This window comes from Hydra vulgaris, chromosome 11 (assembly GCF_038396675.1).
Source record: "Hydra vulgaris chromosome 11, alternate assembly HydraT2T_AEP".
NCBI lineage: Eukaryota > Metazoa > Cnidaria > Hydrozoa > Anthoathecata > Hydridae > Hydra > Hydra vulgaris.
The window spans coordinates 55,516,508-55,531,681 of record NC_088930.1 but is presented as its reverse complement, the minus strand read 5'-3'; the positions used below and the strand labels follow the sequence as shown (position 1 = coordinate 55,531,681).

Sequence of the window (15,174 nt, the reverse complement as noted above, 5' to 3'; positions counted from 1 at the left end):
GCCTCGGATGATCTGTGGTATGAAGAAATGGTAACCAAATTGGCCATTCCAAAAAACCAATGGGTACTGTAAAGGATCATATAGCTGGTGGAATTCATCAATTCGGCTTATTGTGTTGTCATGTTTCCTTATAACAATGTCCCCTCGCTCAGCATTTTGGTTGCCCAAAATAATTGCTACTTCATTTACAGTTGGTGCATTAAAAGTACCAGGGTGGCTGCCTTGGGTGCCTTATCTGCATGTATGACCAGTCGGCAATCATCATTAGGCATACAATTTGCAGCATCAAGAAATAACTGAACACATGAGTTGTGTTGCATGAACAAATTCTGGAGTACTTGAACAATATTCAAGCGCAAAGTGTAGCCATTCCTGTTTGCCTCATTGTGTCGAAAATTGGCCTGCACTGTACTGTCGCCCAAAAAATACACCAGGAGGAACCCAGGAGTTGTTATTTGATGGTTGTTGTTTTGAGGAGGCAACAGTGAACCATATTAAATGGCACACTTAGCCCTGGACTTTGAATGTTAGCATGTATCATTCCTCTTGAATTTGTTGGTAACATCCAAAAGATGTCATTTGGAAGCAATCATCGTAGAGGCGAATATGGTGCAGAAATTCTGTAGAGATAGGTGAGGACCCATCTAAAAGTGACCTAAGTAACTGGCGGTTGTGGTATATCTGTAACCTGAACCTTGCCAACAAATCCCTGGTGGCTCCTTCTCAAATCAAAAAGCATCACAGTAAGTGCAACGTTTGTCAATGTTGCCAATCGAAACCAGGTTTTCAGCAAATAATGCTTGTGGATGATAGTGGAAGGCCAAATTGCGGAAATCATTCCATGTGACAGCATGACAGTTAACCTGATGCACTTGTTCAGTTTGTCTACGAATTTGTGTAGCCAAAGGGACCTCAACTGCTCGTTGACTTGCATTTTGAATCTGGTTAGACAGTAGTCAGGCCTGCTGTTGTTCAGGGGCCTCAGCTGCTTGTAGATCAGCCAGCCGTAGTTGTTGGGAATGCAGCCGAGCTACGTTTGTCTCAGCTGCTCTCCTATTTCTGTCTCAGCTGCTCTCCTGTCACGCTGGGTTTGCAGTTGGTCCTGATGTTCTTCTTTAGTTTGAGAAATCAAACTGAAGCCATGTGACGTGCAGCAGGTGACCACCTACCCAATGCAGGATTCCTCTTTTGTGGCATGATGACAAATCTGAACAAAATTGGTGAATCAAATGAGCTTGTAAAAGAATTCAGTGAAAACAGTAACTTACCAATGACCAAAAGGTGAAAAAGTTGTTTCAAAGGCAGTGGAGTGGTGTTGTAATGATGTCAGAAGTCCAAATTGGTGATGGGATCACTTGCAACTGTCCAACCTGAACAAAATAGGTGAATCAGATTGGCCTGCAGAACAGATTGTCAAAAGAGTTACTTACCAATGACCAAAAGGTGCAAGAGTTGTTCTAAAGGCAGTGAAGTGTTGTTGCAGTAATGCCTGAAGTCCAAAATGGTGGTAATATCACTTGGAAGATGCTAAGAAAACATTGGGATTGAACTCAGACTTGAATGTTTACAATTCGGAATTTCACGGAAAATCGCGATTGAAAATGGTAGGAAAATTTGAAAATGCTTTTATGAAAAAATATAAATGATATTGCTGTTTTGGGCTAAGGTGTTTTTATAGGGTTAAACATGCCATTTCTAGGTGGTTTGTTTAATGAAATTTGTCTCTATCATGCATCGTTTCTGAGATACATGGTGGGGATGCCCTCCTTGCACTACATAAGGGCCTTGAAGGAGGGGCCGCTGGTAGCCTAAACCTGGCCAAAACCACCGCTCAGGCCTACTTAGTGTCTGTGCCAAGTTTGGTATTGATTGGTCCAGAGGTGTTGACGCCTATAGCTAACATCAAACATACAAGCATTGCCTTTTATATATATATATATATATATATATATATATATATATATATATATATATATATATATATATATATATACACACATATATATGTATGTATATATGTATATCTTAAGAGATCAGTAAGATTCAAATCTAGTTTTATCTCAGAACATGTAATTTTAAAATCATTTTTGACAGCATTAAAAATGTAGCAATCTTTTTTAAATTTTAGACTTTCTCCCAGATCCTACAGACCTTTCAGCTGTATTAGTGTGTTTATATTTCTTCACCAATCTTCTTGTATTTGAGTTGAGTTAATAAAAACGTTTTCCAATGCTTCTGTAAGACTCTCCTCGGTCAGCTGCTTCAATAATTTGCCCAATTTCTATATCTGTTAGTTATTTTCGAAAATATTTAATGCATCTGTATTAATCCATTTTTTAAAGATTTTATTTATATAAATATTAGTGTGTATATTAACGTATTCGTTCTGTCATTGATGTTTCACTACCACACCAATCTTTTTAGTTTTGGCTTTATCATACATTATATACTTGAAAGCAAGGAAAAATGTTAGTATGGTTAATTTTTTGCATTTGTCATTCCTGTTTTATTATATCAAGCGTTGCAGAAAAAACTATATTTCAAAAACAAAGAAAGCAAAGTAAAAAAAAAGGGAATAAAAATTAATGTTTCCTCATTTGTGCGTGTTTGCACAAAACCTGCGGCAGCCATTGAATCTGAGATAATAGCGAGAAAGAGTCTCTTAAAACTTTTTTGTAAGAAAATTTTAATGAAAGTCCATGCTATAACTCATGTAAATTTTAAGATTTTTATGGAAAAAGTAAAATTTCTTGAGGGTTAACAGCTTTAATTTTCAAGTTTTCTACAAATAAGTTTAGTTAGCTTAAAGAAAAAGAGAATGTAATATGTATATATATATATATATATATATATATATATATATATATATATATATATATATATATATATATATATATATATATATATATATATATATAAATATATATATATATATATATATATATATATATATATATATATATATATATATATATATATATATATATATATATTTAAAATACAATAAACTCTAAAAATGTTTTGTATTGCATTTTAAATAACAAAAAAATTCAAAACGTTTTCAAAACCAGTAAGGGGTTTTTAAAAATTGTGCTTTTAAATAAGACAAAATTAAAATTATAATTTTATATTTAAAACAAATCATTTTATTAAATTTATATTATTCAAAAGTAAAAAAATATTAAAATTACCCAATATAAAGGTAATAAGGAAATTTGGAGTTTTACAACTACTTTACCACGCCCCAATCAAAGGTACTAAACTGAGTGTGCAACGATGACAGAACTTAGAAAACCATCACAATAGTATTATAGCCCATATAGTATTGGAACAGTCAACTCGGACACTTTAAACTTATAATGGACAAGGCATTGTAGATGTACACACGGTATATATTTGAACTTCTTATTTAACTTTCATATCTCTGAAATCTTTAAATCTCTCTTTTATCCTAAATATTATAAAAATTGAATATACTTTTATTTATAAATAGTACTTTTTGTAATTTTTTAACCTGTTTTTAAAGTTACTAAAGTTTAATTTTTTAATGTTTTACTTAATGAAACATGTTCTCTTTTGTAGGTGATGTATTTAAATCTCGACAAGCTGTTAATTCTATAGAAACTGAAAATAACCTTATTTTAGATATAAGTTGTTATTTATTTTTTATTGTTTTTGCTTTTGTTAGATATTCAACCATGTTTTATCTAATTTATCTTTATCTTTTGTTTTAAAGTTTGTATTTATCTTAATGTAATGAAGTTATGCATTTACTTATGGGCTGTTTAAAAAAAATGCCTGATTATCTAAGTTGTTGTGAAGTTGCAGTATTTTTCTGTCAGGACCAATGACACTGGTTTTAAAGTAGAGAGACTCAATTGTCAATTTCTAAAAAAAAGTCACCTATATCTAAAATAGGCAATAAGATTTCCCTTAAATTTATTAAAGAGATTACCCTTACCAAAACTTTTTTTACTATTTTTACTTGTAGTTAAGTATTTTCCACTGCCTTAGCAGGCAGTGGAAAATACTTAACTACAAGTAAAAATAGTAAAAAAAGAGGTATTTGAATGCTTTTAGTTTAATATGCAAACTTTTATTGATCAATTTTTTCAATTTTGATTTTAAGTAACTAAATTTGTTAAAAAATACCTTAACTTCTTAACAAATAAAATTTGTTAAGAAATAAAAAAGTTTTTTTTCACTATTAATTTAAATTAATATTAATTTATGTTTATAAAAAAGTTTTGTTGAAAAGTTACACATTTTATTTTTACACTAAAGAGTTATTTTTCATGTTTAACAGCAAATATTATGTATTACAAACATATTAAATTTAGTTATTCAATTTCATTAGTTTTTCTTTGCTCTACCAACTACCATGTTTACTTTGTCTACTGTAAAAATATGTTCTCAACTGAGTAAACACTAATTATTTTGAATATACTTTGTTGATCATTAGGTAATAGTTTAAAAAGAATTAGTTGGTTGCAATCAAGTTAAGAATAATTTTATTTTCTGATAAAATTACAAAATTTGATTGCACCAATAGCTATTATGATTTTGTTATTTTGTGTAACAGCTAACTGTCTTTGCAATAAATGTCTTTTCTTACAGATTTTAACTATTTCTAACAATACTCTAGAAAAAACATCAGCAACAGGTAAATTGGTTTGCTGTGTTAATCTTTAATAATGTTAGTTCTTTTATCCTGTCATCATTTCTTTTTTCTTTCTTTTCTATACATATTTTTCAATGCTTTTTCAATATATTGCAGAACCAATAAAGGGCCCACATCTCATAAGACACATAAGGTGTGAGCCTAAATTTAGGGCAAAAGTTCCCTCCCCTTTTTTTTATTATAAAGTGTGGATCCTGTAGAAAGTAAAGTATGAGGAGAGAGAGAGAGTGGGAGGAAAAAAAAATTCCCCATCACTGGTTTTTCTTTTTTACATATAAATTTACAGAAGTTATGAAGTATTGAACATTAATGGTTAACTTAAAACAAAGATTTTTATATTTTTCTTTTTTATTAAAATTATTAGAATAAAGCAAAATTATTAAAATGGTCGGTGTGGAATGACTTACCATGACCAATATTATACAGGTCATGGTAAGTCCATTGTTCCACATATTTGAGACATCTCATGTGTTTTAAAACTTTTTATACTGATGGTAATTAATTAACACATTTCAATCAGGTATTCTAAATATCATTTAGACTAGTACTAATATTCAATCCTTTGATAAATAGCAACGTATACCGAAACACTTAAAGTTTTTTGAAGTTATTTATAATAGAAAATTTTTTTTATAGCCTTAAAAAGTAAACAACAAGTATAGTTTTTCTATATGTTTATAGTTATTTTTCTGCTGCTTACTAAAAAATATTGAAGTAAGGATTAAGTAAAAGGTCAGTGTGGAATAAATTCACAAGACCTGTATTTTACGGGTCATGAGAACTAGTTTAAATAATTTGTGTCCTTTTTTAATTTTGTTTTTTAGGGTAGTTGATATTTTCAGCAACAATAATGGATAAGGCAAAACAAAGAAAAAACAGGAAGTCGACATTAAAAAGAATGATTTTGCTATATTTTATTTGTTCATTTAAAGAGGTGGAAATATAAATTACTATCTGTTTGTATTAAAATATATTTGTATAATTTTAATGTAACAAATATATATATCTGAATACATATATGTAATGCATGCATATATGTGTATAACCATTTTTGTTATATAATTATAATTATTTGTTAATTAGTATATGCACATTTAGCTTGTTTGAATGAGGCGTTTACTTCATACGCGGTATATCTGTGGCTCGAATCCCATCACCATTCATTTTTTTAATTGTTTTTTCTTTTAAATACTGCTTGTTATATATTTGCTTGTAATCATCTTTTCTTTTTTTGTATATAAAAAAACTTTCTGTTGCATTCTGCTGTTTTTTGAATGGTACACATCTCTTCACACTCAGATTTCTTATACCATTTAAGCCTCTCAGAATATTTTCTAAGTAAAGTGCACACACATATATACATAGTTTATAAGCTTCAACTATACCAGCAATCTTCACATTTTTCAGCCGTAATTGCTTTATATTACCTATTCCTGTACAATTTTAATCCTTAATCTTTGAGCACTTTTTAATTTTGGATACCTGTTACTTTATAACATTTGGCTTTGTGCGCTTAGTTCTACTACAATTGTTATGCAATTATTAATAACTATTAAACAACCTAAAGAAATGAAAATAAAAACAGTGCACAAATTACTTAAACTATCAATTTTTTTTTTTAATTTTAAATTTATTTTGTTAGTTTTGCTTTCTTTTTTATTATACAATTATTTTTTAACTTATGATATAATTAAACTTGCCAATAGCTGTGACCAAGTTGTCTAAAATAAAATACTCATGCACATACAGGACAAAAATTTCACATGTTTTCTGGGAAGGCTTGCTAATTGTCAAAAGTTATTTTATAAAGCAGATATTATTATACTTATTCATTTATTCTAATATACTCTTAACAAAGCTGCAAGCTACTTCTGTTAAGTTAGGAGTTACTGAAAAACAAAGAATAAAAAATTAAAATAATAAAAAAAGAAAAAATTAAAGAGTAAGGAAACGATTGACAAAAGACTTCAAAATTTGTAGGTAGTATTGGTCAGAAAAGGATCAAGATGGGAAAGAGTTCAAATTGGTTCAAATTGGGTAATTCCATGTAAAACTGGGACAGTCATTTCAGTCACCCCTTGGATTTCCTTTAAATTTTAACCAGTGGTACCTATTAATAAAACATGAAAAAATGCAAAATTTTAGCTCCCAAATCCAAACGGTTCAAAAGTTATGATGTTTTGAAATTCAGCCTAAAATGTTCCTTTTTTTACAAAGTCCGCCATTATGGATTTTGAAGTTGTACTTTGAATTGAATAATTTAAGATTGAATAATAAAAGAAGAATGTGGCTAAAAATTGATAGCTGACCATTTTTGAGGGTGCTGAATTAAAAACAGCAGAAAAATAGTGAAATTTAAATTTTTTGATAGTTATTTTTTTTATTTTAAAATAGACAAACAATTTTTTTTTCTGTTACCATGGGTTGCGCTCTCATTAATTCAAGGAGTTGCCTAAGTCTCAAGAATTCAATTTTTTTTTTAAATGAAGAGGGTGATCCTACGCTATCTTTATAAAAAAGATGGTTTTGGTTTCTTAAACCATAATAAAGATATGTCATTTTGAAATTTAGACAAAAATCTTTTTATTTGGCCTCTATTCTCTATTATAGATTTTATAGCGATACTTTTTGCATGAATAATTTAAGTTCTAGTAGAGAAATATGACTGAAAATTTGTACCTGACTATTTTTAATGGTGTTGAATACAAAGATGAAAAAAAATTAACCCAATTCCTAATATTTTAGAATAATTTTGGAATTTTAAAATATCAACATATAAAACAACATATCCTTTTTTTTCTTGTAACCATAATTTGCATTTCACTTATTTCTGGAGTTGTCTTACTCTCACTGTGAAATATGATGTTTTGGAAAAGTTTAGGTCTCTGAAAGAAAATAAAAAATTATACTGCTTTGCATAACTTGCATATTTATGATCAATATTTTCAAAAGTATACATGGAAATATAATTTACTATACAATACATTAAAAAAATTATTTCTTTTTTTATCATTCTAATAATTAGGTATTGTTTCAAAATTTTGGTTTCATGTTAAAATTTTAGGTTACATGCTCAAATGTTGTGTTAAAAAAATAAGAAACTAAAATGCAAACTTTTTAGAAAAATATTAAAAACCTGCTTTATAGAAAAAAGCTCAAAAATAAAAATGAAAAGGAATAACCAAATATTACTAAAATTGAAGTTTATATTATTTAAATAATGAAAGTAAAATAATGATCAACTTTCGCTGAAAAGATAAAACTTGTTCAAATAGAGTTTCATCTTCTTTTGAGATTTGGTAATGACGATGTTAAAGGTGTTTTAACAAGAGAAATGAGATTCATTCTTGGCACCCAGCAATTATCATCCTGCTTTGGCCAGTAGTACAACCAACTTGGATAATGTGGATGCATAAACTTTACCATAGAATCATCATTCTCTTTATCAACTTCAGAAACAATACCAAGTCAGAAAATATCGTCGTATTTGCAAAGTAGGTATTGTGACATCATAAAATTGTCAATTTTAATAATTTAATATTTTTGTTTTTTGAGGAAGTCAAATGTTAGAGCAAAATCATTATCTTTGGATACCCTTTTCATTTTTATAATTGAATGAGAAGATGGTATGAATTGATGGAAACTTCTTGTCCCAGGAATAGTGGTTGCTATTAAAAGTCTATCAGTAAGTTTGTTTCTTACTAGCTCCCTTTCTTCAGTAATGACATACACAAACATAATCCCACTGATTGACTTTTAACAGTATTCAAACATTGCTTGAGAAGACAGCATATGACCTGTGGTTGGACTCTGCAAGCTAGCTGTTGCAACAAGCCTTTCAACAGTGCCACCTATTCCATCGCATGGAGATTTGCCATGGCTTGTTGCAAAGAAATTCCAGATGCAACGAACAGAAAAATCTTGAGCGTGGTGACATAAATTGTAAAAATGTTTGCAGTTTTTATACTGCCCTGCACAGCCATCAGAAAAATAATGAATTTTTGTAATTGTGGGACAAAGATGACTTTTTATATGATTAATGGTTTTATGCATAACTTCATTGATAAATCCAACATCATTATTCAAATCATCTGAAATTACATAAAAAGAAGATATTTCCAATTCCACTTTCTTGAAGTGGATGACAACTAGATGAAGGGAACATTGACTCTTGCTTCAATGGTATCTCTGCATCTCGTCTTGTACTACAAAAGTGTAATTCTCTGCAAAATCTGCCAGTACAATAGCTTCATCAATACTAATTGTTTCTTTGAGATACTTTAGATAGCTAGATTGTGATTTTGCTATAAATGAATGAGAAGTAATATTATCAATTTTTCCTACAGGAGCTCTATGATTTCATTTAATGGAAGTTTTATTGTTAATAGTTCAGTTCTATCTGTTGTTGTCCACTGTTTAAATCCACTGACTGTTCATTTTCATCACTGTCATGTTGCTCTTTTGTATCATCATTTTGTGTGAGATACTGCTGGAAATAATTTTGGGCAGCTTGTATGCCAGGACAACTATTACATCGGTGAGTCATGCAAACTTTAGATTTTCTGCTGCAGGCAATCTTTTCAATGATTTCATGGTAAGATGTTTCAAGGCCTATAGCACTCAACACTATTTTAATATTTTGGTGTATTGTACACACACAAACAGAATGTGTACCTTTTGGACCAGCAAGGATGCACCATTTAGGCCGAAAACTGAAAAATTTAAAAAAATTCAATTTTATGGCCTGGGTATTTTGTCTTATATGCCACATAGAGCTCCTTTTAGTTACACAAAATCAATTTTTTTGAGATATATTTTTTTTCCCCAACACTTACACAGTCTTTTTTACCTGGCATTTGCCTTGAATACTCATCGTCACGTTAAAAAAGCTTTACAAGTTCTATAACATCTTTACTGATTCAATGCCATTCAACCACATCAGGGTATGCTATGATGCTTTTCTGATCACGTAAAAATTTTGTGTTTGGAAACTGAAAATTCTTTTGCTGCTTTTCTGATAGACCAAGATTTTGGGGTTAATGTCAAAATTTGAAGATGGAGACAAGGTGTTGGTTTGACATTTATTATTGAGAGCCCAGTCCTCCACATTAATATTTCTCTTTCGTATTACAGAATATCTTCAAAAGGTTCAATTCCCAGCAATGATGTATATGTTGTGAGACGACATTCACTTTCTTGGTTGATACCAATGGAGCACTGTAGGCTGATTGCCATGACTATGAAACTGAATTACCAAACAAGATTTAATTATTATTTAATCTAAAATTAAAATAATTTTTTTTATTGAAATTTGTTATTGTTAACTATTGTTTTAAAACTATATTTAGACGACATAACTGATGTCCCAAAACTATATTTATACATCACGGAAGGCAATGCAGACTATATTTTTCATGATAATTCACTTCACAAAACTTTATTTATATATCAAACCAATCTTAACAAACTATTTTTACACACCACAATTGAACCCATGAGAGTCAAGCAATTTGTGAAAATGTTACCCAGTTTTATGTTTAAGTAATATTATACCATTTTATAATAGAGAATAGCGGCCAAATAAAGATATTTTTTGTCTAAATTTCAAAATGACATATCTTTATTACTCTTTAAGAAACAAAAACCATCTTTTTTATAAAGATGATCGAATCCATGAGACATGAAAAAAAAATCGAATCCATGAGACATGAACAACTCCGGGGACTAAAGAAAGCGCAACCTATGGTAACAGAACAAAAAATTTGACTGACAATTTTAAAATCAAAAAATAACTATCAAAAAACTTAAACTTCACTATTTTATCTACATTTTTGAATTCAACACCCTCAAAAATGGTCAGGTCTCAATTTTTAGCCACATTCTTCACTAGATCTTAAATTATTCAATTAAAAGTACTACTACAAAGTATATAATGGCAGAAATGGAAAAAAAGAAGGCGTTTTAGGCTGAATTTCAAAATTTCATTATTGAACCGCTTGGATTTGGGAGCTCAAACTTTATATTTTTTTGTTATGTTGATAGATACCACTGGTTCAAATTTGAAAGAAATATGAGAGGGTGAAAAATTTCAATTTTTTGGCACCCTTTTTACAAGGAATCACCCCATTAGAAAATCTCAAAAATTATCCCAGATACACCATGTGAAATAAACATACGTACAAAACCAGCATGCCAAACTTTATCAAAAGCTTTAAAAATGTTATAAACAATAGCCCTTGCATCACTACCTTGACCTAATGCAGTAGAGTCTTTCAGTCACAGAATTTAGCAAGACAGCTGTAGAACAACAAGATCAAAAAGCCATTTTGGTTATCAGACGGTAAGCTATTTAAATTAAGATGTGACTCTTTCTATTATTAGCAAAGACTTTGCTAACAATAGAGAGAAGACTGATTGGACAATAATTGGAGGGTGCAGAATAATTATATATATATATATATATATATATATATATATATATATATATATATATATATATATATATATATATATATATATATATATATATATATGTATATATATGTAAATTATGAACTCTTCCTGATAAACTTTTCCTGATAATCCAGCAATGGTGAAACTTAAAGTAGAAGATAAAAGTTAGATAAGTGTATTTTACTAATTTATATATATATATATATATATATATATATATATATATATATATATATATATATATATATATATATATATATATATATGTATATATACCTGCAAAAAAGCTTGAGTCTTGAAACACATTTAGATCATTCAAATGATTCTCTAAACAATTGAGCTCATAAAATACATCTTCCATAGTAATATCAGAAATTATTGGATCACAAGTATCTTCTATAAAACACATATAAAATAATGTAATGTATAAAAATAAAATAAACTTAAAAGGTTTACATTTTAATAAAATAGAATTTATCAAATAGAAAATATTAAACTTTAAAAAATATTTACCTATTGAAAAACTCAAATTATTCAAGATTTGTTTAGACATTTTATTACTCAAGTAAGGGTTTTTAACATGATCAGAGCAAGAGTCATAAGATAACAATGAAGGGGAGTTTGGGTTAGAAGTTGGCAAACTGTTGATTCCTAATGTTAAAATATCAAATTTATCTAATTGATATAATAGTATAAAAGAAGAAACTTTGTTAAAACTTTTAATCTTTAAAACGACATCTCACCCACAGAAGAATGAGGATTAACTTGTAGAGCTGGTTTGTTAAACGACATTAAATACAAATTTTTGTTTACAACTTGTTGCGATAAATTATCAACCACTTTTTCTGTAATATCATCTGTCAATGCGGTACATGTGTCATGTGTAACAAGAAGTTCTTTGATATCTGTTAAATATTTTATCAAAATTTTATGCAGATCTTAATGCAACTGGAAATATTTAAATAAAGAAAAGAAAGACAATTACATAAAAAAAATTTATTACCTTTTTTAGTGAACATTTTTTTCAATGAAATATTTTGGTACTTTTCAAATGGCAGTAACAGTCTAAAGGTATATTAAAAATAAAACACTCTGCAAATTAAAAGAAGTAAACGAAATCAAATTTTTAAAGAAGATTGTAGTGAAGGAATATAGAAGGAGAGAAAAAAACATTTTTTTTACTATCACAACTTATCAAAACTTTTCAAAAACTTGAAAATAGTTTTGAAAAGTTTTTCAGTGAAAGTAGTAGAAAATCTTTCACCAGTTAAAAATGAACATTTAAGGTGGGAGTGTAGTAGGATTAAAAAATAACTTTTTTGTTTAAGATATAAAATAGCATATTTTGTGTTTAAGGTTATGTGAAACTTTAAAAATTTGCATATTAATGCAATAAAGAAAAGACATCTATAATTTGCTTCAAAATATATGTTTTTTAAAACCAGGGAGATACTAAAACCTCTTAACAAAATATGTAAGTAATATATCAAAACATGTTATAGAAAATAGAATATATTATGTTGTTGTACAAGCACTTTTTACATACCTAAACATAACTTAACATAGTTTAACATAAATTAACACAACTTTAATGTACAATTTTTATAAAATCCTTTTTATTTAAACTAACTCATTACCAATAAGGCTGCAAACAACCACTATTAATTTTATATTTAACAAAAAAGCAAAAAATTAAAGTTGTTAAAAAGCAAGGTTGACAAAAGAGTCAAGCAAGATTGAGTTTTGGTAGATAAAATAGAGACAACAACATGTTTGAGGAGCAACCACAATTATGCAACCCCATGACAATGGGATAGCGGTTCAAGTTTGGAAGATAGAGCAGGTCCAACTACATTTACAATACAATTTTAGATTATGTCTAGATGAAAGAGCATCATACAAAGAACCAGACTAAAAATGATAATATTATTCCATAAAGGGACTAAAAAGAGATTTGTAGAGGTAGAGAATGGAATCAGGAGTAAGAAAATGGCCAGCATGATAAAGAGAAGCAACTTTTTCAATCAATTGCAAACTTTGCAATTATTTATAGCTTGGATGAAGGTTCAATAGTGAAAAGTAGAATAGCGGACATAGTGAGAAGGTTGCGCATCAATGTTGGAATGTTGAATATATAGTGATAGTTGCATGTCAACAATATGGTAATAGTTGCATGTCAACAATATGGTGATAGTTGCATGCAGTAACAACTATTGCAAATGTTGACAGCCAAACAGTGACAATACAATGTTGACAGCAAACAAATGTTGACAGCCAAACAGTGAACATAACGATTAAACATTTTGCAGAGTAAAATAAAAGTAAAATGGATAACAATACAAAACTGATGCTAAAATCATTATATAAAAAAAAAAAGTTACAAAAAGATGTTTATACAGATATAATGTAATGTAAATGTGTATGTCATGTAAAGTCATGTCAATAAGTAATACAAACCTTACGTAAATCACATCATTTAAAAAATTTAAATAAATTAAAGTAAATATCCAATACTATCTACACCATCATTAAATATTATCCACATCCACTAAAGCTAATCTTCATCAATTACGTACTTCAATCTTCATCAATTATCTGAGAAATGAAAAATTGTTTGGAGAATCTAAATGTGCAAACATAGAAGTGATTAAAATCTTTTGTTAAAGTAAAAAAGATTGTAATAGATCTTGGAAAACCATTAACAACCAAAGACTGCTTGCCAAACAAACAAAAAATGCTGAAGTTTAATGAGGTTTGTGGAGAACACGTTTATAAAAATGTAACTGGAATGTTGTCAGAAACACAAGCTGTAAAAAATTTTTTTGGATAAATAAAGAATTACACTGTTTCTCTGGGATCTCCAGGAAGTGAGGTCATTAAAATTATGAGATGAATTAGAGGAAAGTTGTTAACAAATACTACATCTTCATCATTAGTAGGTAATAAAATCTTTTGTTAATATGACTATTGCTAATGTTCCAACAATTTATAGATACTTGAAACTTGAAAAGTGAAATACAAGATTTAGTTATCTGAAAATATTGAACCTGAGTTTTAGATATCTTTTTGCATCAACTTCTTTTAATGATAAAAAACATTTGCTTTTAAAAGTTGTTTTGATGAAAAAGATTTTTAAATTTTTAATTAAAAAAAAATTTGCTATTAGAAAGAGCAGCTGCAAAAGAGAAAACCATACAGTAATACAAGGCTTGACTTAAAATCAACATAAAAGAATAAAAACTTTTATGTCTATTATTTTATGAGATTAAATAAAAGGCAAAATTTTAAACAGACAAAAGAAATTAGTTAAATGAATATTAAACAAAAATAGACAAAGAAATACCAGTGATCCCCGACCAGTCACTACATTAATGGAAATTAGTGTAACTATGGGATGAAGTTGATGTAAAAAAGTTTTGTTGAGATCATAGATCATCAGAACCGCCTTAAAAATAACAAATAGAAACTGATCACATGCTAGCGCCAGGAACAAAACACATATCAAAGAGCTAAGGTAATTGATTGGGGTTATATGAAAAAAAGTTACAAAGTCAATTTAGGTAAGACTTTAAAAAAAAAATTGAAGCATTAAGGCCAGCAGAATAAGTCGTAATAAAGATGTGTCATTCAGTATAATGGATGGCACATCTCTATTACTTTAACTTAATCATTTGCAACTTAAAAAATAAGATATGCAGTTTTCTCAAACTGCTAAACAACCCAAAGTTGTAGCAAAAGGCTCAATGGTTAACTTATGTAGCCTTAATGATTAACATCAAAATCATTAACAAGGTTACTGTTATTACTCTAATATTTTATAGCTGTTATTGAAATTTATTTAATTATATTTTCATTAAGAGATAACAAAGCAAAACAAGATTCAAAAAAATCCTAGAAAATAAACAATGTATGGCAAGTTTACATATGCATACAGATGTACACAAAATTGAATCCTTTAGAAGCTCAAACCAACTTCTCTTTGTTGACTGTGGTTAAAAAACTTGTAAGTATACTGCCAAGGAACATTGTTCAGCACATAA

General features: G+C 28.7%; 1 protein-coding gene across 3 annotated transcripts in view; it reads right to left on the bottom strand.

Moving 5' to 3' along the window:
- The window catches only part of LOC136086769 (uncharacterized), a 95,962-nt gene that overhangs the window by 9,341 nt on the left and 71,447 nt on the right, over positions 1 to 15,174 (bottom strand). For 2 of the 3 annotated variants that reach the window (XM_065809249.1, XM_065809248.1), the window contains exons 8-11: positions 12,138 to 12,199; positions 11,878 to 12,039; positions 11,648 to 11,785; positions 11,411 to 11,530 (exon numbers count right to left, since the gene is read on the bottom strand). In XM_065809249.1, coding sequence (XP_065665321.1) covers positions 11,411 to 11,530; positions 11,648 to 11,785; positions 11,878 to 12,039; positions 12,138 to 12,199 — 482 coding nt within the window. Of the gene's footprint in view, positions 1 to 3,314; positions 3,452 to 11,410; positions 11,531 to 11,647; positions 11,786 to 11,877; positions 12,040 to 12,137; positions 12,200 to 15,174 lie in introns of those variants that run through there. The other variant, XM_065809250.1, reaches the window with a different exon arrangement.